General features: G+C 35.6%; 2 protein-coding genes across 2 annotated transcripts; one reads left to right on the top strand and one right to left on the bottom strand.

The window, feature by feature from the left end:
- Window positions 1-362: 362 nt before the first annotated feature.
- On the top strand, window positions 363-9,872 carry RIK (RS2-interacting KH protein). Its single transcript, XM_086664810.1, has 13 exons — window positions 363-601; window positions 1,200-1,418; window positions 2,497-2,737; window positions 3,111-3,209; window positions 3,314-3,348; window positions 3,423-3,498; window positions 5,137-5,268; window positions 5,349-5,435; window positions 5,737-5,830; window positions 5,926-6,043; window positions 6,208-6,727; window positions 8,565-8,772; window positions 9,380-9,872. The coding sequence occupies exons 2-13, from the start codon at window positions 1,348-1,350 to the stop codon at window positions 9,499-9,501; spliced, it is 1,803 nt and encodes a 600-aa protein (XP_086520936.1). The 5' UTR covers window positions 363-601; window positions 1,200-1,347; the 3' UTR covers window positions 9,502-9,872.
- Window positions 9,873-19,988: 10,116 nt separating this feature from the next.
- LOC147552992 (serine carboxypeptidase-like 25) lies at window positions 19,989-24,739 on the bottom strand. Its single transcript, XM_086668667.1, has 9 exons — window positions 24,397-24,739; window positions 22,531-22,533; window positions 22,182-22,385; window positions 21,670-21,845; window positions 21,269-21,553; window positions 21,054-21,184; window positions 20,838-20,933; window positions 20,621-20,726; window positions 19,989-20,138 (listed from the first exon to the last, which is right to left on the bottom strand). The coding sequence occupies exons 1-9, from the start codon at window positions 24,734-24,736 to the stop codon at window positions 19,989-19,991; spliced, it is 1,491 nt and encodes a 496-aa protein (XP_086524793.1). The 5' UTR covers window positions 24,737-24,739.
- Between the last annotated feature and the right edge of the window lie 711 nt (window positions 24,740-25,450).

Below are 25,450 nucleotides of genomic sequence, written 5' to 3'. Positions count from 1 at the left end.
TTAAATTAGAAATGGTGTTAACTATTTTAATAATATAAGATTTAATGATGATGATGATATTTAATAATCGTTTTTTATATTAGAAATATTGGCGGTTTATTTATATTTTTTTAATAAAATAACCCGAGCATGTCCGGCCCGAGCCCGTTGGAGCCCGCTCGGGCAGCCGGGCTCGGACGGGCTACAGACACTTAGATGGCGTGTTTCGTCCGGCCCGATCCGCCCGACTCCTTACCTCGGGCTCGGCTTATCCGAGCCCGATCCGTCCGAGCCCGACACTTTGAAGCCCGAGCCCGTCCGAGCCCGTCCGATTCCCACCCCTAGCCATTGGTATGAAAGGCCATGAATAGTAACGGTGTTTTTTTTGTTGTAAATGTCTGACCAGACCATACTCCAGAGCAATAGCATCCCATATTGCCTGTGGCCGCCAGAAGCTAGAAATGCGGTGCCTGAATTTACGTTGTCTTAGTAGTCCCAATATAAATTGTCTCAATGAAATGATCCAAAATAAAACAATCTGAAATTAGATCAGTGATAGTTTATATCTTGAGTCAGATTTCAAAATCTGACTTATCGTACAGAAAAACAAAAATTATTTAGGGCAACTTCAATGTGGGGCTCGGGCTCTCAATTTTGAGAGCCCTTGAATTTTGGGAGCCCCGGGGTTTTTCTCGATTCCAAAGTCGGGCTCCCACCGGGGCTCCCAAATCAAAATAATATACGTGTGCGAAATTTTGATTTTAAATTTCGACTATAAATTATTAGATTTCGATTATGAATTAAAATGTGATATTATTCCGTCGAGTGAAAAACAAAAGAATAAAAAGTTAGAAAAAAAATACTTAAAAAAGAAGTACTTAAAATAATAACAAAATAAAAAAAAATCAATTTAAAAAAAATTAAAATAAAGTGGGGTGGAATCCACCCCAAATGTGACCGTTGGGGTGTTAAGGGAATCCACCCTAAATGTGACCGTTGGGAACACCCCAACGGTCACATTAGGGGCTGGGAGCCCCCCAGCCCAGACTCCCATTTGGGAGCCCGGGCTGAGGGGCTCCCAGAATGGGAGCCTGAGCTGGGGGGCTCCCAGCCCCACCGGGAGCGCAGCCCCGGGGCTCCCGGGTTGGAGTTATGGGGCTGGGGGGTTGGGGATCCCAAATTTGGGAGCCCCAGCCCCAGTACATTGGAGTTGCTCTTAGTTAATGCCTAAGTTATCCAATTTACTGGTCAGAATTACCCTTGCCATCAACACAAGAATCAAGAATTACTCTCGCGGTCTCGCCATCAAACAGAAGAAGCATAACTCTCTCTCTCTCGTAAAACCCTAATTCATCAACTCTAGAAAGCATGACAGAGGACAGCTTCATGAAAGCCTCCGAAGAATCAATTCCAACTGCTGCAGGAACAACAAGGCAAAGGTACATCGTTTAAACCCTAATTTCTCTAATTGTAGTATTTCGACATTCTTCGATCAAGTGTTTGTAGCCTTATACTATCAAATTAGGGTTTACGATGGTACTCATATTGTATCAACCGTGTAAATGGTTGGTATTCTTCTAGGCATATAGGGTAATATTATTAAATTGAAAAAGATTAACGTTTCCTTTTCTAGGGTTTGGTGGTGAAATTGTGTATCTAATTTTTTAAATTGTTTCGAGGAATGAGTTGTTAATTTGTTGAATTGGTGAGTTCTTTTTATGACATAAATGGGTATTTGAAATTCTACTTTTCTTTGTTAGAACTGAAGTTCATAATTAAGTATGAACTCCAATTTGTAATCATCAGAAGCCATTTTGAGGGTTTATGGGAGGAGCAGAAATGAAATTATTGATTTCCATATGTATTGAACACCTGAACTGGATTTCCTTATACCAATGCACCTTCTTTGCCAAAGTTAATACTTACTGTCAAGTCAATATCTCCTGGGCGAAAAACTGGATTTTGTGATATCTATAAACCTTATTTGGCGAAGTTAATGCCACTAAAGCAATAGTTTCTAGTGAGTAGTGACATTAGCACTGAAATGTTGGTGTCATTGTCGTAGATTTCCTGGGCAAAAACCTCGAATCTTCTGTGCAGAAGACCCATATGGGATTGGTATTATTTATTATAACGTATGTGAATTGGTCGGAACCTTGAAGACTGTAATATTGGTTATCTGGATAAAATAGGCAGATGGAGTCACTCACAGGTTTATGGTTATATTTTCTGGAAGAGGATTGTTCTGGTATTTCTTCTTACAGAAGAACAGATAGTCATACTGTCATTAAGTACGTCTTTACTGCGTTTTATACTTATTCATATTTTATATCATTAGTTTATTGGTTGGATGAGTTTTCTTACCCTTACTAGTTTGTAGTTTGCATACATTAATATATCATGTCTATTTTTTGTTTGGTTGGGACTTGGGATGCTGTTTTGTACCATTACTATTTTGTACTTTTGAGAAACAATTGAAATGATTAAATGTCTAATCTTTACTGCGCATGTCAATAGAAAGAAGAGAAAGTGGGATCAGCCTGCAGAGTCGCTAATATCTGCTGGATTATCTTTACCTGGAGTTGTCCCGTTGAGCAATATGGGCACTCTTCTCGGAGTTGCACTTCCGGGAGTGGCTCCACTTTCTGGTTCTCATTTGACTACTCCTATGTCAGCTACATATATGGCTGCTCCCCAGGGTTTGCTAGCTCCTTCTATCCAGCAGAATGTGGTTTCAGCAGTTCAAAAATTAAATCAAGTGAGATACCTATTTCGAGTTTTCTGCACTTCTTTCCTGTTTCCATACAATTTCAGGTTGAACCTCAAGCTGTGTCAATAACTGAGGGATGAGCTTATTATAAGTAGACGTATAAGTGCACATGTTTTAGATATATTATCATTTCACAAAGACCAATTGTTTCTTGAGATGTCCTTGAACAAGTTCGATCGACTTGTTAAAAAATCTCAGAACTTTTATAATAGATAACTAAAACTACCATCCTTGACTTTCGTAGCCTTTTTGCTGATTAGTGGCCTTCACTGTGATCATGCTCCATTTGTTTGTCTTCTTCATTGGGCATCTTTTGATTTTATCACTGAATTGTTTTTTGACACTGTATTGTTTGCTTCAGCCAAAAATTCAGGACGAGCTTATAGCACGAGAAATTGTCATAAATGATGCTGAGCCTACTGTCCGCTACAAGCTCACGAAACGACAGACACAAGAAGAGGTAGCTTGTTGTAGTTTGGTTTGTTTATGAGCTTTTCCTTCTTAAAAAAATTGCAAGGTTTCTTAGTTGCTTAAGTATTTACACAATATAAATTATCCTCGCAGATTCAGAGGAGCACAGGGGCAGTGGTCATAACTAGGTTAGTAAGGTTTCAGAAAATACTATGAGCTGTTTAGTCATCTGGCTTAGCTTTATGTTATTTTTTTTCTTTAGGGGCATATACCATCCTCCAAATGCACCAAATAATAGTGAGAAGCCGCTATATCTTCACATATCTGCTGGGGTTCATGTAAGTTCTGAATTTTATGAGTCAGAAAATTGACTGGATTGAACCATTTCACTGTATTTTAAATTCAAATATGTTGTATATCATTGTAAAGAGATAAACTGCTTCTAGTCTTAACTAAGAAGTCTTTCATATGGGAAGCAGTGGTCACAAAATTCTAGTGCTGGTGATGACATATTCTGTGGAGTTAATTAAGTCATCCTGATAAGTGATTACTAGAACAATTTCTATTTAAAAGGAATGTCCTGTTTAATAGATTGACTACTGACTTCATATAGTATAATTTGGTACTGAAATTCTCAGGATGTTAGTTTTTTTGAATCTTTGAATTAATATTGAAAAGAATGATACTGATACAAAAGCGAAAGAAAGAAAAGAAAAAAAAGAGGGAAGCTAAATGGATCTAAAAGGCCTAATGATGCATCAAGGTAGCCTCCCTATTGGATACAAGATAAAAAAAGTTAACTTCATAGCCCAAATGTTGTATCTGTTCCAGTGAAGTGAAGCATCAAGCTAACACATCCTCCGCCACCAATTTGCTATTTGGATTTGATATTTAAAAAGCTTATCGTATCTGTCCTTCCAACTAGACCAAATAATCACTAGTGGTATCATGGCCCAGATCTCTCTTCTTGATTTCCTGACTTGAGGTTCTCCATTACCTAGCCCTCGAATGTTCCAGCTATGGGTGTTCCTTACCATTGGCGATCTAAAGCCCTAAGGTTCGGGGTAGATCGAGAATCCTTCCGTTTCTGTCTAGGGTCAGACAACCCCCACTCTAAAGTCTTCAGGTCTCTGACCACCCGCGAGATACGTTTCTTCTTGATAATGGCCGCCGATCCTTCCTGATCCTTCTACAAAGCTATAGTCATGCCTATTTTAATGGCTTCTTCATCTTCAAAGAACTCAGCACTTGCTTCTCTTCTCTTGTGGCTCTTGGTCTAAGATGATCATTGCAAGGGGCTGGAATCTGTTCATCATTTTCCTGCTCCTTGTTCAGATCTTTTTCAAGTACGCTATTTCTCAGGATGTTAGTTGATGATAGTTAACTCTTTTCCTTGCAAGGTTCATATCGGGACTAGAATGTACTACCTTCTTGTAGAAGTAGAAGCATAATGATATATGTTAACCGGTGTATGAATATCTATAACTTTATTAGTTACTTTTTATTTATATAATGGTGGCTATGCAAACACCAAAATGTATCATAGTAACTAATAACTAATATAATGCAGTTAGAAAAATTCCCTTTTGGGTTTAAACTGGTAAAAGATTGTTATTCACTTCACTCTATAATTCAAGGAAATGATCTATAAGCTTGCCATGTGATCTGCTTCAAAATATTCTATAATGTTTGTTGCCTGTGATTGTTGTAAATCGATCTTCTCAATCATTGTGTTTATCCTCCACATTTGATCCATTCAGTTTTTTATGACGAAGCAAGAATGATTTTGATTTATTTACGCCATATGATGGTTATTGGATGTTAATTGGAAGAAGTTATTCTGTCTACTTATCTATATAGGCAACTTAGTATTTGGTAACCTCACGTCTCTTCACTTTTATTCGAAACGGTTGTCTGTTCTTTTTTGTTTGGTACAATTCAATGGTGGCTTCACTAAATAATGGTGGTCTTTTCAGTTAAAAGAGACAGCAGAAAGGACTATAGCAGTTGATCGAGCAGCTGCAATGGTCGAGGAAATGATCAAACAAGGCGTGCATTCTTATCCAGTGGCTTCTCCTTTTCTTTTAGCCGGCAGCGGTGGAGGACAGGTATGCCCTACTTTCTCTAGTTGCTTAAAATGGGATAACAGTATAACACTGTAATTCCTCCGCTGGTTTTTATTTTGCAGGTAACCCAACAGCTGAATGCATGCGTCTTCTTGGGATTCGAGACTGACCCTACATTAAACATTGCAGCTCGCATACGCGGACCAAATGTGAGTTTTTCTTTTCTTAAAATTTTTCCTCTATTCTTAGGTATCTCTTTTCTCATGGTTTACATTGTACGCCTCGTCCAAACTCCTACATGTTTGAACTTACCTGGTAATAGGTACTAGCTAGTGTATATGTCCATGTTTCCGTTCCTCTTTTATATTCCAATTCCTTTTGATGAATTGGGAGTTTCTGCTCGATATGTAAAGATAAGAGAATCTAATGTTTTCAAGCTTTCTCTGACATCTCCATACGATTGGGAGAAATTGTTTTTGTGCTGCTGCTCGTTGGGATTTGTACATGCAGGATCAGTATATAAATCACATTATGACTGAAACAGGAGCAATGGTCGTACTGAGAGGAAGAGGTTCAAGAAATTTTGAAACTCCGCAAGGCGAAGGTACTGATGTTATAATTCTATTTGACTTAACATGTGAAACATTTGGATTACCCTATCATCAGACTCTTACTGTCTTGCATATTAATCCTCCACAGAATTACAGGAACCTCTGCATTTACATTTGTCAAGTAATAACCCAAAAGGTCTTGAAGATGCTAAGCTCCTTGCAGAGAATCTATTGGATACAATCAGCGTGGAATGTGCTGCTTCCAGGTAACAGCCTTGAGTTTTAATTTTTTTTGGTTATCACTTATCAGTTATTGTATCCACACTGTAGCTGTAATCATTATACATGTATTGAGGTATGAGCGTATCCACATCGTTAGTAGAGGTTCTTGTGATACTGTCAGTGACAGGTTCTACTTGTTCTGTATTAGGGTTTCATCATCCAAGACTTACAAGGCAGTTCCACCGCCTCAGCAGTTATTAGCTGAAGTCCAGAGCACTGGGAATGAGCAAAAAGAACAAAATGGTGCTGTTGGAATACCATCCTCAAGTGTCCCTTCAGCACCAATGGCACAGAGTCCCATATCTACCGTTCCAGGGGTCTCTTGTGTGTATGCTCAAGGTTCCATTCCACAAAATGTGGGAGTCTTCACTTATGGGAAGCCTTCCCTAAACACGTTTTCTAATCCTCAGCCTTCAATATCCGGAGGGACAAGCTATAATGGATATTGTGGTATATATCCTCAGGCTACACCATTACAACAGGTAGCTTTAGCCCTTAGACAGTCACCTTCTCCAGTTACTTCTGGAATTTCAACAGCCGCATCAGCAGTTAGTACATTGCCCAAGCCAATTCTGAGCACTGTTACTGAGACAGGGAAACGACCTGCACAAAGGCGCAAGTTTCAGGAGCAACCAGTTATTGCGAAAGATCCTCCAAAACCGTACCAGGTACCATAAATTATAAGGGTTCTTGAAGTTTCTGTATAATGGTCAGTCACCCATTTGATTCATAATAATATTTGATTATACATTGATATGAAGTAGTGGGAGATGTATGTATGTACATAAGCGCCTCTATTGTAATATAGCAATTATATGTTATATTTTATTCTCTCATGCAAAGCATTATTTACTAACGATTTCAACATGATAGAATAAAAATAAGTATGACCACTGGATGGGTGTTGCCCCCTATCCGAAATCCATCACCTTGTTAGTTTCTTTACTTGACTAGCATTACATGGGAATACGGATAGCTAGCAGTGGCCAACTGTGGGTGCACACACCCTTAACTACGTAGATGTTGTACATTCTTTAAGAAATTTATTTCTATTGGGTTTAGCTTGTTCTCTTTCTAAGGTAAAAGAGTATACTTTTATTAACTCCACAGTAGGAAAATAAATGAATTAAAAAGGTGAAAGATTTATTTGGATAGAGGAGAATGCTGATCCTTCCATCTTGTCAGATAATATTTAATTACCTACAAACGTAATTTGCTTTTCCTTTTGACGATCGTTTCTTTTTCCTGGATGCTCCTTTTTAAATATCTTCATTGGTCACAAAGAAGTTTTCCTGGATATTGCCATAACGCAAGGTAGTTTTTCAGGGAATATATTTTTTTTCTCTTACAGGGTTTTTATATTGTTTCATTGGGTTGAAATGTCGCTTTTCTCTTTCGCATTTATTTTTTCCGGACCAAGGATTAACATATACATAATTTGAAAGAAAGAGAACCCTAGATAGAGAAGGGGCGTTAGCAGTATTCGGATGAAATATTAAATTATTAATGTTTTGGCAGGTGGTATGGTAATACGAGAGGAACATATCTATAATTTACATCGGTTTCTATCACATCTTTTGGGTTTACTTTGACTGCATTTAGCATTGTCTTATTAGTTATTATCTCTCACCTTCACAGAGTTTCTTGCAAGCTTTATAACTATTTAAAAACATGGTATAATTAGTAATCAGTAATCAGCAGCTTGATATATTTTGCATGTATGATTATTATATCAAATGATTATACATGATATAGATCTACGTTTCTCTTGTTTGAATAGGTCCTGTTTTCTTTTCTCTCCTATGCATGATTTAACAAAGCTTGCTGATTTTTATTCCAGGTATTTTCTCTGACCTTCTATGAAGCTTGACAGGCCCTGTCTGTTGGATCCTTGGTTTGTATGTTTCACAGGGTTATCAATTCTGGAGGTTTTATGAGATGTGTTTACCGGTGGAGCTCTGATCAGGCTTTGTGATATACTTAAAACTAATTGCTTTTCATACATGATCCTTTTTCGGTGCTCTGCCTGGGAATTTCACTGTTTTGCATCTCCCTTTCCTTCGAATCACGTCTTTTCAACTATGGATCTAAAAACCGTAGCTCTTTTTATATCTATTAGTGACATTTAGTATGAGTGCCTTTCATCATTGGAATTGCATTATTCTTCTCCAGTCTGTCCCTTCATATCCCGAGTAACATTGGTGTTAGTTTATAGATAATTTAGAGTCTCGTACTAGAACATGTTTCTACACCTTTTTGAGTGCTCCTTTTGCACAGTAACTGTGATTCTGTAGGTTTGACCATTGATGAGGGAACTCGTTATTTTGTTACTTTCGTCTTTATATGATCCAGAAACCTTAAAGTAGCATGCCTTTTTGGCAGTGAAAATTTATGGGTGTTGGTGATACAAAGTAATGTTTTTTTTGAAATATATTGTTTTGACCCTTTGGTTAATGTTAGTTAGGGATATGAATCTTGGGTTTCATTTTTCACAACTCACTGCAGGGATCAGAATTTCTTAAGCCAGGTACACGTTTCGAGGATTCAGTTAGAAATGTTTCGACCATGCCGCCCCCAAAGAAGTTGGTGCAGTCACCATCAAATGGGATGCCACCCCCTTCACTAAACACTATGCCGCCACCTCCACCGAAGTTCACATCCTCGAACGGGGTTAGCTCAGCGAAGATAAAATCAACATCAGATCCCGTTCCTGGTACCAAATCTTGTTTTTCTCGTCTCTCCAACAATTTCTGACTGCGAAATTAATGTTTTTTTAAGTTGATTATATAGTATTACAGGATGATGCACTTTCTGCGAATTCATAAACTTTACTGCTCATGATTCATGAGTTCCCATATGATAAAAAAAAAATTTGAAAAATTGTTGGTTTCTTTATTAGTGAAGCGAGTATTTGAGGTTAGTTGCTGAAGCCCGAATAATCCAATCCACGAACAATTAACGAGAAACAGTATTAATGCTAAACAACTCGCGTTAAATAAGATAGCAATTATAGTATTTACCCCCATCTTTACACATTACTGAACAAATTGGGAAGAAGTGCAGTATGTGAAATATACATCTCTTAGTACGAAGCTTCGAGCCGACAGAAGTTGGCCAGAGCTCGTAAAAAACCTTGTGTGTTAGTCTCCAAATTGTTGGATGTACTCATTTTTGAAACTTGTTGACCATCTCGCTTCCCCTTAGTTTGCAGTCGTATCTGTCAGGATGAACTACTAGAAGTTTGCAGTCCGACGTACTCATGTTTGAAACTTGTTGTGAGACTTCTACCGAGTATATAAGAAATCTCGCTTTTCTTTCAGACACTTTGGTTAAGCTCATGGAATACGGAGATGATGACGATGAGGAAGACCCTGTAGATGACTGCAAGATTGATTCTAAACCAACAGCAGCTGCTGCTGCAAAACCGTTCTGGGCTTTATAAATTCTCTCGATCTCGACAACCTTTTCAGTTGGTCATTTATAGGCAGGCGGGCAGACAGATTCGGGACATGTGACCTTTGATGGCGAAGTTTGAGATGGTCTGGACTCTTGGTGCAACTTCTGGCGGCAGAATGAGCCCTCATCTCTGAGATGGGTAGAAGCTAAAATACAAAAAGTCTATGTTGCAGAGATCTTCCTGCGGGTGTAATCGTCATAGATATGGTGGTTCAGTTTTATGACTGTAAGAAGATGATGTGATTTTTTGTGGGCATTTACAAACATGTTTAGGGTGGAGAAACACAGTTTTTCTAGTAAGTTAGAAGAATTGTAACATTGTTTATTACCGTCTTTAATTAAATGACCAAATTTAAGAAACCAAGCTTCATTTTTTTTTCATAATTTATTTTCTTTCCTTGGCTGTCTGTCGTTCTACTAGAGTGGGACCTTTCGAGGTACCAAGAACTCTGTGCTTAGCTGCTTAAGTACCTGTAGAGGTCGGTGCCTCTCATTTAACATTTTTACGTGAGCTTCTTATTCATTTTGTCATTCAAAAGATTTCATGGTAAGTTGGGGAGTTTGAAGTAAGAGACATTGTCCTCATTGTGCCGTGTTACAGGTAGCACGTTCTTGTGAGTCTGTCGAGCTAGACATTGTCCTCATCGAGTCCTAGTGTTGACAAACTAAAAGTGAACTTCGATGCCTCTTATTAAGAACGGGAAAACATGATTAGCGGTTGTATGCCTCAATTCTAATGGTGTTATCCTCTTGGCCAAAACAACTGTGATATTGGCTACCTCATCTTTAGAAACTGAAGAAAAAACAGCCAAACTCGGGATTGAAATTGCTATAGATCTTCATCAATATGGAAGCATTATAGAAGGTGATTTGATGATGGTAATAAAGACTTGCAGTGCAGTAAAAGATGAAAAGTCCTTTTCTTATGTGAATCATAATGCTAATAAAGTAGCACATTATTCTCTGACTTTTGATTTGAATCTATTAAGAGATTGTAGATCCTCTAAGTTGCATTGTACATGAATTGATCTATGAAAGAGCCAGATTGCTTTTTTTCCCGTTGAGAGGAGCCATATTATATTGCCTTTAAGTTTTTCTATAAGATAGCTTTCGATACCATTCAACTGGTAATCAAGGAATGAAATTTCGGTTTCGGTGGAAATTTCGGTCGGTCCAAAAGTGGAAACGTTTCGTAGAAATGTTTCGGTCAGTGTGGAAATCTTACAAATCTACAGAAATGATAGAAATATGATGCAGTTATGTATAACAAGATTATTAAACCATAATGAAGCATAAAAATGATGTTTAACATTATCTATTAGTTTGAGGGAGTATTAACAATTACACAGTTACTTCCAGGGGTAAATTGAATAATTTTTTGGCTATAACACCCAAAAGATAACATTCTTACTGATAATAATTAACAGACTATGTTAGTTTGAGAAGGTATCGTTAATTATACAGTTATATTAGAGGTGTTACTAAGATAAAATCAATTTAGGCAGTTAAGTCAAGGCGTAAATCATTCAAATAGATTTAAAAACCATGAAAAACAAAACATAAAAATCAAGAAAGATCTAAGAGAAATGAAGATGAAAAAGACGAAGAAATGGATATGTTTCTAGTATTAGTTTCTACGGTTTTTGTGCTAGACTTCTACTATGTCGGTGGAAATTTCGATCATGTCGGTGGAAATTTCGATATTTCCCACAATTTCGGTGGAAATTTCGATCATGTCGGTGGAAACTATGCAGGAAATAGTTGTAAGTGTTATTTCGTGCACCTAATCTCATTTTAGGAAACGTTTCGCGAAATTTCGGGAAGTTTCATTCCTTGCTGGTAATAGGGTTTACAAGAATTTTGTTCACATATTAAGAACTCAAAAAAGGTGGAACATGGTCCCAACAGTGAAATAAGTTTTGAGCTCGAGTTGTTCGAGCTAAAACACCAACCAACCTACTACTAATCCTAGCTATCCATACAACTGAAAGGGAAATAAACTGTTTTCTGAGCTCCTGAATTTCTTTGAGAGATGATCTGGAAATCCAACTACAAGTGCGCTTCTTTCCATTCACTGCCTGAACAACCATAGAAGCATCTGATTCGATGACGATCAACAAAAAATGGAGTTGTATCGCCCATTCTAGGGCATGCAAGAGTGCTTGGCACTCTTCTTCTTAGGTGGATCTGCAGAAAGTGAAAACTGTTTTGGCAAACAAAGTTAGAATTGCAATCATGTATTACCATTCCAATCATGTATTACCATTCCAATTACTACAGGCTGGTTTGAGGCAACATATGAGACATCCACATTAATTTTAAAACAATGTTCAGGTGGTGGACTCCACCTATAATGTGAAGAAGGGCTTGAGTGACAATTGTTTGCTTTCTCTGTATAGATTTTGTATCGATGTATGAGTTGGGTTGTTTATTGAATTTGATTGATGGCCTGTGAGGGTAGAATGAGATCTCCCTGAAATAAGTTAGTACATCTATTCTTCCATAATTACCATAATATCACAGAATGTAGAGTGTAATCAGCTTGGATTGAACAGTGCATCGTAGAAAACCAAATTTGAGTCCATGATATTACGTCGTGTGCCTCAATGAAATCTGTGCGAATGCCAAAATAAAACCAAATGTTCCTAGCATGTTCACAATGTAAAAAGAGATGCAATTCATTTTCCTCCTCATTATGGCAAACAGAACAAAGATTTGTACTTTTTAGAATGCAAAGTGTAATCAGCTTGGTTTGAAGAGTGCATCGTAGAAAACCAAATTTTTATCCATGATTTTATGTCGTGTGCCTCAATGAAATCTGTACGAATGTTAAAATAAAACCGAATGTTCTTAGCATATTCACAATGTAAAAAGAGATGCAATTCATTTTCCTCGTCATTATGGCAAATATAACAAAGATTTGTGTTTTTTAGAATGTAAAGTGTACATTGCTTGGATTGAAGAATGCATCGTAGAAAACTAAATTTGAATCCATAATTTCATGTCTTGTGCCTCAATGAAATCTGTGCGAATGCCAAAATTAACCAAATGTTCCTAGCATATTCACAATGTAAAAAAGAGATGCAATTCATTTTTCCTCGTCATTATGGCAAACATAACAAAGTAATTCTAGGTAAGGTTTGTAAGTGCCAAAGTTTTTTCCAAAAAGTGGAATTTGATATAGAAATATGATGAGGTGAACTTAGATGTTTATATAATGAAGCAACTGAAAATTCTCCTCTTTTGGTGAGGTTCCATCTCCTAGTATCGAGAATAGTGGGATTAAATCGAATAGAGAGTAAATGGTCTATGAGATGAGGTTCAAGGTTGTTTCTAAGTGTGGATAGATGCCATTGATTTTCGACTATAAGTTGGGAAACATAAGTTAATGTAGATCCATAAACATTATTGATTGGTGGTGGGTTGTTAAGAATCCAATAATGGTTCCATATATTAATTTGGTTCCTACTATGAACATTTAAAAAACGAAAAGTATCGTGTAGAGATTTCCAAAATCAAGAATGAGTAGACTTCTTTAAACCCGAACACAGGATCACGAGGAAAAGTTTTTGACTTTGCGTATGTAATGTCCAAGCTAGTTTAGATAACATAGCTATATTATCAACTTCCACTTATGGATAACCAGACCTCCTTGAGATTTTGGTTTACAAATATGATGTCAAGCTATAGTTTGACAACTATGTTGTTTTTCCACCAGAATGCCCGTTGAGCCACTTCAATTTTCTTACAAATGACTTTCGACAACTATTTTGATTTTGATTTTGCTTTCGATAACCACAAGCTTAACATGGTATCGGAGCTAGTTTCACACTTAATAGGTTTAAAAGTCACAATGTTCCACGTCATCCGAAAAGAAACATGTGTTAAGCTAAAAAAATGTCATACTTGAATGAATGTGTGAGAGTAGTCAAACAAGAAAGATAATCTAGTAACCAATAATATACTATAATATCTAGGTTGTTATAAATATTTGATTTATGGGGGATGACCACCCCACTTTGTAACTATCACTACCATTATTTCTCCACTATTACTTTGTATTCAAACACCATTATTGTGTGACTCTCCATTGGTTATGCAACCCATCAAGAGGCTTATATAAAGAGCTTCCTTGCTAATGAATGAGATGGACCAATGGATCAATGTACCAATATACCAAAGTAGAGAATTCTCTACAAACATAAGAATACAATTAATCGAGTTGTTCTTGTCTCTATGGCATTTGTCTATATTTTCATTATCTTTCTTTTTCTCTCCTTTATTTTTCAAAACACGTTATCAACATGAATTGCTCTATGATCGAAGGGAAGAAGAAGTTATCACTCTCCTTGATCAAAATATAAACAAATAAAATATTGGTAAGTTTGTTTAATTGTAATTGGTAAGTTACAAGGTATTTGGATTTTTCTGTGTTGTTATTTGAACTTTTTTTTATTATTCTTATTTATCTCTAACCATTGATTTTATGTTTGTTGAGACATAATAAACTATATCAAAAGGATATGAGAATTACATAGATGATAATGACTAAAGGGTTAATATTGCAAACTCATATGAATGTAAATCCAATTCATTATATGGTAAGGTCAAGGTAAATTATTCCTCCAAAGTAAATTGATATTATTCTCATAACTCATTTTTAGTTTTATATGCAAGTGTATATATGATGAATGTCAAGAATGATGGATTATCTCATATTTAACAATCAGATTTTGGTGACAATCAAATTGAAGCATCTATATGTATACGAGATTACCAAACCTGAAGTTTGATATATATACTTCTTCAAATCTATAAATTTTTAAAAGATTTACTAGAGTAAATAATCTCTAAGGATGAAAAGATATATCCCCCTATGAGTTGGTTAATTATCACCAAAAAGGGTAAATCCTTGAAAAATAAATTTATCTATGCATTCCTGAAGAATGAAAAATATCGATAGTTTCAGTATTAAAATTATATTCCATCGATTTTTAAGGTATTACAATTGAAGTTGTTGTAAGAAAAATATGACACTAAGTTCAGATTTCCAAATGAAGTTGCAAATTTTGAAATATCACTTTACTATATCAAGATATAGTCTGATCAAATTTGAAAGAGTTCTTCATCGTGTAAGACGACCTATTTTTGTGAAAAAAAATAAGATATCACAATCTTGGTTGCCCAATATTGCAAAATTTTCTCACCGTATATTAAGTGGAAATCTGAATATCAATTCAAATGATGGTGATATTTTTTTTTCGCCTCATTGGACGATGATGATATCCGCTTGCAAATTACACCTGAAGTTGTATACCAAAGAGAAAGTGATGATCATGAATATTAATAGAAAAAGAAAATCACATGAAGATGATATATCTCACATGTAACCAATCACATGCACCTGAAGTTGTTAGTTAGGACAAATTGCTCACACTTGAAGTTGTGATTAGATAACAAATTTAGTTCTACGGATCATAGGATATGAAAATAGAAACCAAAATTTGCCTGAAGCAATTGATTTTTTCTTTCGTCTTTGTCACATCCTCGAAGTATGTGGGCACAAATAAGACGAAAATCTATCGACATTAAGGGGAAGAAGTCATATATTACATATCGTAAAATACTTGAGATTGATCGAGTTCCCTCATTTAGAATCAATATACGGAGATTTGTACCCAGTGGCGAAGCCAGGACTTATAGTATGTGGGGGCACATATAGTACCCATAAAAATGAAATTACAAGGTAAAATCATATACATTGGTTTAAGTAATATCATCTATTATCTCCCTCATGCGCGACTGTAGTTGTACACCCTCATCGTTAAGACGCTACCAATGGTTACAACTTAGCATTTTACTGACAAGTAAACAAATATATCTATAGGTAGTAAAAAATGTCTCAATTGAAATTTCAATGAGGTTTAACTGATTCGTTCTTTACTATCTTGTAAGACGATATTTGTTGCATTACTAAGCGTCTTACATTCGTATAAACACATCCATTGGTTTCGACTGAGATTTCGATGTGTATTTCACTAACAGACTAGTAAGACACTATTGATGGTTACCCACTACCTCTAATTGGTGGTAGCGAAGCGTACCTGATCCAAAACCACAGTCACAACCTTGTCGTTGACTGAAACCCTACCACTGAGAGAGAGTGAGAGATAAGACTGAATGAAACTTTATCATTGTCCGCCACCACTAATTGATAGGGTGAGGGATAACCGAATAAGAAGTTCAAGAGAAAGAAGAAGGAGAACGACAAAGATAATGTGTTGGTGTTTCAGTGAGAGAGGGAGAGCGAGATCGAGAAAGAGAGATATAGATAGAGAAAGAGAGAGAAAGAGAAATAGACGTAGAAAAAAATGTTAGAGATAGCTTATGGTTGTTGTCTATGTTATGTCGTCGAGGGAAACGAAGAAAAAGCTGGTGTGTGCAGTGAACACTTGATTTTTATCTTAGTCAATTTATCTATTAGAAGATAATGTATGTGCATATAGAAAATATGATTAGTCACTATACACTTGCCTTTCAAGTAATAAGTTATAGTTGGTGGGTTTAAATCATACTTTTTTGAAATTAGTAACTCTAAATCGAAAATTTAAAATCTTAGGAATTAGGGGAACCAAATTGGGTATGTGGGGGCCTGTGACCCCACAGGCCCCTTACTGCCACCGCTCCTGTTTGTACCTCCAAATATTAATATATTTTAGAGTTTAATATTCTCATACACAGAAAAAGTCATGAAAAATGATCAAAGCTAATCAAAGTAGCATATACTCCTGGAGGAATAATTTTATAAAAGAATCCCCCTGAAGAGACTGTAAAATAAGAAATGAATGTGATTCATATTCCTGTTATGCCAATCGGGGTTTAATGGGAACAATACGAGTAATCCAAGACAACCAATAGGAATGGTAAAAAAACAATCAAAGAAAAGAACACAGAGATTTACGTGGTTCGGTTGGTGGTACCTACTCCACGGCGACAACAATGCGATGATTTCCACTATGATAAGCAAACAAGTTTACACAAGAGATTTCGTGAGATTGTGCTACTGATATATCCTTAGGGTTTAGTTTATATAGCCACTAAACCCTAATCCCACCGCCTCACCGACTCTCTCTCTAAGACCGACATTATACACGGATTACATTAATCGCCGACATAAGCCTAACTTCTGCATTCCAGCTCTGTCTCGAAGTCCAACTCTGCCTCGGAGCACTTCTTCGCATACCATCCCTGTCTCAACAATCAGCTCCGCTAACGGGTCTAAAATTCTTGTAAGCGGGTTGGAGGGTCGTAAACCGGGTTCTATACCAATCCATATTCGAGTCACTCCCAACGATTCCTAATAAAATTCCTTGAATAGGATATGTGTAAAAGGAGATATCGACCGTTTACTTAGGCACATATATGAGATTATTAAACGATGTATGTTGTTAAAATTTGAGAAATCAAATAAATAATTTCAGACTATGTATTTATGAAAATACTAGCTACTGGGAGCATATTGATCCCGAATTACTCTAAGTAATTGGTAAAATTTTGACGAGATAGTTCATTATTTATGAATTTTTCTTACAAAATATTTAGGTCTTAAGACATGAAGTCGAAGCACCAACCAAGATTACCCTGAAGGTTTTGTCCGAATGGATTAACCTGACAAGGTTTTGGCAAGACAACTCTATTTTAAGACAACTAGTCATCCAATGATGAGTATGGAATGAACTTATAATCGACTCGATCATCAGATTATAAGTTCATAACCCCAGCCCATTCCCATTTTAGGCCATAGGTCCCATTCTTCTACCCTTTTCCGGGAGTCGATGACTATTCATAGCTATTACCTTGACACCAAAGATTTAACACCTATTATGCGTGTAAGGTGGATTGTGCATAAAATTTATAATGCACATTGAAATGTGATTAGTACATTGATTTAACAAAATATTATAATTATCTTATCGATTTATATGAAAAATATGAATCTCGAGAAAGTGAGTTCAACTAAAATCCCTTTACGTGGACTGGTTGGTATATGCTGATTTGCTAAAGAGGTACCATTGTCCTTGTTTTGAATTTTTTTTCCTTCCTCTCGCTCGAAATGTTGTTTCTATCCTTTTACCCACCAACATTTCTTAACAGATCCAGTTCCTGAATTCCTCAAATAACAGAAACAAAACACTAATATATCAATTTTCTAACCCAGAAAAACTAAAACCAAATCTCAAATTATAACACCCGTAGACCAGACTTTCTGATTCAAATTCAGATACCGATGGAGAGAAATTCAAAACCAAAAACCATACTTGAATCTCTGGGTGAAGAAATCATCAGAATAATAACACCAGTCTCTACCTGCATGTTCTTGGTTGCTCTTTTAGTTAAAACCCTAAATTCTGATTCCTCATTATCAATCACAACCATAGCCACCATAGCTTACAATGAAATCACTTCAGATTCAGTTTGGGATAAACTAAAAGGTGCCCTCTTGAATTCAATTGTATTTATAGCTATGATTACTCTTGTTACTTTCATCTTTTTTTTTTTTTTGTTGAAAGGATTGTTACTTTCATCTTGGTCTTCCTTTTTTATATCAGATGCACTAAATTTCTCAAATTATACATGTGTTTTTCTGCTTTTATTGTATCGGGATTCATGGGTGGTGAAATTGGATTGCTTTTGGTGAAGGAATTTAAAGTTTCTATTGACAATATAACCAATGGAGAGTCGCACAATAATGGTGGTTGAATACAAAGTAATGTTGGAGAAATAATGATGGTGATAGTTACAAATTGTGGTGGTCATCCACCGTAATTCAAATGGTCAAACTGTAACCAAAGTATGTGCTACTTTTTTTTCATGTCATTTTGTTATCCTTTTCTAGTCTTGATATTGGTTTGATGGTGAAGTGATTTGACTTTTTATCTTCCAGTTTGAACAAACAGTAATGGGTAATAAGAGAGGATTACTCATTTGAGACTCCCGTAATTGAAGAGTGTTGCATTGGAGATGCTCTAAGTTTTGGACAACAAACCCAAAATATGATTAATTATTAGGGGTCATGGGTGGAAAGTCCAAAAGAAAGAAAAATCCAGCCCAAAACCCACCCATAAAGATCTATGAGTATTTAGTCTTTTGTCCGGGTTGCCCTAAATGCCCTCTACCCAAAAAAAATTTATACCAAATTATCCCCTTCTCTTTCCCACCCAGATGTCCCATCAAAAAACCTTTCCAACTTTAGAACATATTAGAGTTCCAAGGGAAAAGAAAGTTTTTAAACACAAACCTTCTCTCTCTTTCAGTCGTCCTCTCTCTCGTTCTTACCGTCGTTCTCTCTGAACCGAAGCTTCACCAAAGGTACTCTCTAGTTCTCTCTTTCTCTGGTTCTCTCTCTCCTTCTTAGTTGTTCACTATGTTGGGGTTTTAGGAAGTTTTTCTATGGTGCGATTTAGGGTTTCGACGGTTAGCTTGGGGTTACTTGTTAGTTGTTCTCTATGTTACAGTTTAGCAGGGCAGTGTTTGGGGGTGTGCGGGTTGCGGGCGCCCGCACTGGCCCCCCCAAACACAAGGGTCCACTTCTTATTTCTTATAGCAGTCTCTAATATTATACTGACAGATATCTATTCTAAACAAATCAAACAACTAGCTTAGTTGGTAGGTGGAGAGGCATTTCATCACACATTTATTTGCTTTTTTAGTTGGGATCTATAGACGCCCCTAGCTATTGTGTTTGGCTCCGCTCCAAGTACAAAATTCTCTATTTTTCTGTGTAATTGGGAGCCTTAAACAAGATACATAATCATGATAGTCATTACAAGCAGTGGTACATAATCAAGATAAAATAAATAAATCTTACCCTTGATTGTGAATTCGTAGACTAGATTTCAAATAAAAAAATGATTTTTTAAAATGATTTTTTTTTCTTACGACCACTTTCTTCAAAATACTATTGTATTCATTTATGGTTTCATCTACAGACGGATGAATTATCTTGTATTTGTTTATTATTTTGGAAATTTATATTGCATGAAGGACCCATATTCAAATCCCGCACAGTGCTCCCTGATTCTCAGCCACGGCCATGCCAATGGGCGATGGGTTTAAACATGCATGACCCTGCTTGGTTTGTATTTGTTTATAAGAGCTATCTAGCTCATGGCTTGGACCAAGTCCAGGCTGGGTCGTTATGCGTAGCTTGTTAGCCTGGGGAGACAAAGTTAGCTCGGCCTAATAGCCTAAATCCAACACAAATGCGAATTGCTTATAAACATAAATCTTCATTTCATTTGCTTCTCAAATCCTCATGAACTCAAACATGTGTACTTTCCTGCTTAGATGAAACACAAACAATAGTATTCCTTTTCCCCATTTCTCTATCTCTTCTCTTGTTTGTCTCTAAATCAAATCTGTCATAGTAATTTAGACAATTTTTTCGAAAATGCATGATATTTTTTTCTTAATTTAATATGAGGATTTTGGTAGAGGATTTCCAGCTATAAATGATTTGAAAAGTTGAAGAGCAGCTCTAGGTTTGAAAAGAGGAACTTCATGCCCCGCCCCTCTCACTGTTGCAAATGTTAGCCCTTCATACACTTCTGTCCAACCTCCAACCTTCACCATATAAAAAAAAAACCACAATTAACATATTTAAAACAAAAATAAGAGGAAATTATGAGGTAAAATTCAAGAATTAATTATTTTTTCTTTTTCTTGTGTATAATTGTTTTTTTTTATATATAAATTTGTGTCAGATATCTGTGTTCATAATTAACCTATGTGAGACGAATTTTACCGCCATAATATGTGGAATACCGTCGGCAATACATACTACTACCGATGGTATTACACAAATACAGTCGGCATTACACACTCCACGAACTAACGAGCACCCGTCAACAGAAACTATTGGGAATAACCCACACTGTTTTAAGTTGTTAAACATTATAACCATGTATTTTAGATGAAACACAAGCAAGTTGATACAACTTTACTTTTTTTTGTTGATACAACTTTACGTTTTTTTTTTTTTTTTTTTTTTTTGTTGAGAATGATACAACTTTACTTGGTTCGAAGAAAATATCAAATATACTGACCTGGTTTTTGACATACCATGGGTACCACGGTATTTTTGTTGCTAGATTGAGTCGATCGAGGGAAAATCTCGTTGCAGTAACTGGTACAACAGAATCTATGTCTCCGCTATAATAATTAGATTATATATTAATATTGGAGGAAAAATTATAAGGAATAATGAAATAATTTTAATAGAAATGCAAAACTAGTGATTATAATATTAAATTATAAACAAACCTAAACACCCAAACCCTTAAACCAGCTGCAATCATCTCTTTGTAAATGGGAAGAACAGATGCAGCCGTATCATTCCAATTTCGGTTTAGAGTTTCACTGTTTATAAAATTAAATAAAATCCGAATATTTAGTACCAATTTGTAAATTGAAAATGGAGTATTTGAATATCAAATTTAATAATAATAAATTCTAAGAAATGTTAACTTTTTTTTTTACCTGCAAGCAGTCCATTTATAAGGAATTCTAGTCGTATTTGCATGAAGAGCTTTCTGAACGTCTGGTCGATTATAATAAATTTCCGCATATTTTTCCGTACATGGATCATACCCTGAAACCTGCCTAAAAATCTAACAAAAACAAAACAAAACAAATAAATTCCAAAAGCATTATAAAATTAAATGAAAATACTTTCAAATTATTATTTTTTTTACCGAATTCGGTCGATGCGGTAACCCTAGAGATCGTTGGCTTGCCGTAGTACTACCGTCGGGTTTATTACACGGTGGTGCGTAAATATTGTATTGATCAATATTTCCGAATTCTTTATCCATTGCATAAGTATATAAAGATTCACACTCGTTTGAATTCTCTTGCTGATGAAAATCGCAAGTGTTAATGAGTTGTTTATACGTTTTATCAGATATCATTGCATGACTCCACCAGTATGTTATCGTTCCAACATTGTCGTAATAGTTATCTGTAACTGCATTCCCGACCTAAAAATATTGTTCAAAAAACAAAAGGGAAGATGTTAATAATTAAAAGAAAATAAAACACATAAATAAATATCTATATAGAGGAGAAAAATGAAAAATCTGTTAAAAAATATTACCATGATTCCTTTGAGATTAAGAGGTTGATTAGCCTTTTGATTGTGGATCAAGATTTGTTTGGCTAACTGAGGTACGTAATGTCCTGCGTAGCTTTCTCCTGTTAAGTAGATTTCGCGGTTCTTGTAACGTGGGAATCGCTCCAACCATTGGATAATGAATTCTAGTGAGTCTTTAGCTGTATAAAATCCATCATCGAAACTGAGTCAGGTAAATAAAGAAAATGCTACTTGATTCGACTATAAATGTTTGAGCCTGAAAACTGTTGCCTTCCCAGGCCATTTTGGTCCATCTGTTGTCGGGCCAAGTAGCATGTAAGGTTGGATAAATAATACTTTGGGGTTAATAAATCAATGTTATACTAATAGAGATTACCTAAAGTGTTGAAGACTTTACTTTGTAGAAATATGTGCAAAACGTGCAAACCTTACATATAAAGTGATGAAGCTAAGGCGTACATAATTGGGTTTCAAACTAAGGTGTAAAGAATTGGATTTCTGAAATAAACACGTACCTGTACGTTGATCACCAGTGTCGAAGAGCTCGGAGGATGTGTTAGTGTAAGAGAATCCAACTCCAGCCGGAGTTTCGAGGAAGAGAAGGTTAGCAATGGAGTTCCATGAAAACTTGTTCATATATAATCCTGAGCCGTTCTTGTTTAACCTGAATGGGCCTATTTCCTCTGATGCTCCATATGCCACTGATGAACAACCAGGACCTGAAACCAATTTTACCATTAATATCAGTACTTCTTATGTAATATTTAACTATATGAGAATGAGGCAATCCGTTTATATAATTTCTATTTTCCTCCTCAGTTTAGGGACAATTTACAATCGAACCACTGTGTAAAACAATTGGACCGGCTGAGGCGCCCATAGTCAAATAGATATTATCGGGCCTATCGAATCAAGTACTTTGTGAAAATTAATGCTCATATCTAGCCCAAACACGTTGAAATTGTTGGGGGTAAATTGTCACGGCTGGATGGTTCGAGGCTATGGCTACACTTCATAACATTACCTAAAAAATGAAGGATTTTATTTCTATTATTGTTTTTTTTTTTTGGTTAAAAAGAATTTCTATTATTATTAAGACATAGTTTCTATTATTATTAAGAATTTCAATGACATGTTGGGTGACAAGTTGGATGACATAATAACCCATTTTCAGTAGAAGACAAGAGCCATGTCATAGTCAAACTTTGAAAAAACTTTGATTTTTACTAAAAATGGGTTATTATGTCACCCAACTTGTCACCCAACATGTCATTGTAGCATCTCTCAAAAAAAAAGGACATAGTTTCTAATTCTTTCTTCCATGCATGTATCCTAAGAAAACATGATAAATCATTAAATAGCTATAATTTTAACAAGTCAAAGTTTATTTTAGTCACTTATAGCCCTATTTTAAAGATTTAAATTAAAAAAGATTAGAACTTTAAGTCATATCATGTAACCTTACCCATAATAGATTGTCATTTTTATTTTATTTTATTTTCTAAGTAAGGAATATTAGAATCAGTATAATCATTGTAAAAAAATTGAATTTTTAACATGTTAAAAATATAATTATTTTATTACTTTTTTTTTTATGAAGATTTTCTTTTATTACTTATCATACGTTTTTGGAACACATGGTGGGAAGACTTTTGAATAAATAAACAGCCGTCGATAATATGCCCGACACTTCTCGACTTCTCCCGACCCAATTCCGGGCGGCTGACGTGTCGTGCAAAGATTTAGAGAGAGAAAATCTTGAGACGTAGTTAGCTCCAATATTCCGGTCATTTAGCATGTCTCTTCAAAGTTTGGGCCGATTCATCCTGAAGTTCCATTGATAAAGGATATAAATGGAGGGTTAGGAATTGAGATAATTTATGGTTAGGAACCACCTTTCTTATCTTTTTTTTTTTTTTTTTTTAAGGAACCTTTCTTATCTTTTTGGAGAGTAATAAATGAGACACTGTTTGCATTCAATTGTTGTAAGTTTCTTATGAGATTAGACAGACTACAGAGAGAGACTGCAGAGAGAGAGAGAGAGAGAGAGAGGTCAATGTAATACTATGCCTTCCCTTTCCTCGATAGTGGGAGTAGAAACTATTAACTTTCTAGTACTATATATGTTGGGTCAAATATCATTCTACTCCACCAAATCAACTCAAACACTTAAGAAAAATTATCAACAAAACAACAACCTAATCAATGGATTTTACCCAAATTTTTGTTGGGTTTCCCCAAAGACACTATTTGAACTAGTAATATACAAAATCAATAGAAAGAAAAACACTTAAAGTTCACAATAAAAAAGGAAGTTTATCATTATATGTTTCCGTAAAGTGAATGAAAAATGTGAAACCCTTTTTAGTAATGTTGTAACAATGAGTCATTTTTCTACTAAAATCATGCATGTGAACAATTTAAAAATGATTTTTCTAAATAATTATTTTTCCTTTCTAAATTATAAATATTAAAATGGAAAACACAAGAGTTGAACATTAACTTAGTAAAATGAATGACTTAAATGTTTGAAGGATCATTTAAGGATAACTTAGAAAAAAAATTCAATGTTAACTACAGTATTTTTTTTTGTTGAACAATTCAATGTTAACTTAAAAATGAGAAATAAATACTTTGAACATCCATTAATGTATGTGGGCCGGACAAGCTCGACCAAAGGGGGGCTAAACTAGAGAGAGAGAGAGTAGAGAGTAGAGAGTAGAGAGAGACCTCCATTAAGCCAGATGACCAAAGGTTTAGAATGGGGATGAGGAAGAGCAGCTTCAGTGAGCCAATAAAAGAGAGCTCTACCAGATAAGTGATTAACAGTGACATAACCAGAGAACTGTTGAAAAGAGACATTAGGAGGTTGCCCTGGTAGTGCTGATATCCTATCATCACTTTCATCTCCTCCTCCTCCTCCTCTAACATGATGATGATGATTATGATGATGCCCTCTTTGATCATTTTCTTCTTCTTCTTCTCTTAAACTACTACTTGGACTACTCAGTACTGATAGAACAAGTAGATATGCAAAAACCATGGAAATAAAAATCTTTACTTTCCCCATGGTAGCTAGTATTGCCCACAGAAGAACAAGAAGATTGTAAGAAATACTTCTAGTCTTGTGAGTAGGACAGTCACTAGTTATAATAACTTCCACATGTACAAAATCTTTAACAAAATTTTATGACTTAATAAATAGGAGAATAGAGATGGGGATTTTATGAGTTAAAAGGTTATCACATGGTTGGTTGGTGCACGCCCATTGAACCCTCCATTAGTTCCTCTTTATGTGATACTTTGACCACTTTTTCTATTTTCGCCTCTACTCAACGTCTTTAATTCTCTGCTCTATATGATGAATTATACTCCAATTACTACTAGTTCTCTCATTAATTTCACCCTGCTTGTTACCTTTGTCTTATTGTCTCTCTTCTACTACTACTACTACTACGGTCTTAAGGGCAGTGGAGCCCCAGAGAAAATGGAGTAGTTGTAATTTTTGTCTATAAATAGATGCTGATAGAAATGGTTTGAATAGCAAACTCTTTATCTTTATGAATCACGATGATGGTGATGGTTATATTGATAGTCACGATGGATGTTGTTTACTTTGTTTCTTCTTAAGGATTTACATTTCCTTTTCGCAGTTTCTCTTTTAATTCTTCTTATGTGATTATCATGTGAACTACAAAAAAGAAAAGTAAAGGAAGTTTGAAACTTTGGTGAGTGCAATGTCACATGTTGTAGGCCTTCTATATTTGTGTTCTAACTATCATTA

Source organism: Eschscholzia californica, unplaced genomic scaffold (genome assembly GCF_041429995.1).
Source record: "Eschscholzia californica isolate CP2 unplaced genomic scaffold, dmEscCali1.0.p SCAF_3, whole genome shotgun sequence".
In the NCBI taxonomy this organism is placed as follows: Eukaryota; Viridiplantae; Streptophyta; class Magnoliopsida; order Ranunculales; family Papaveraceae; genus Eschscholzia; species Eschscholzia californica.
This window is presented reverse-complemented; position numbering and strand designations above follow the sequence as displayed.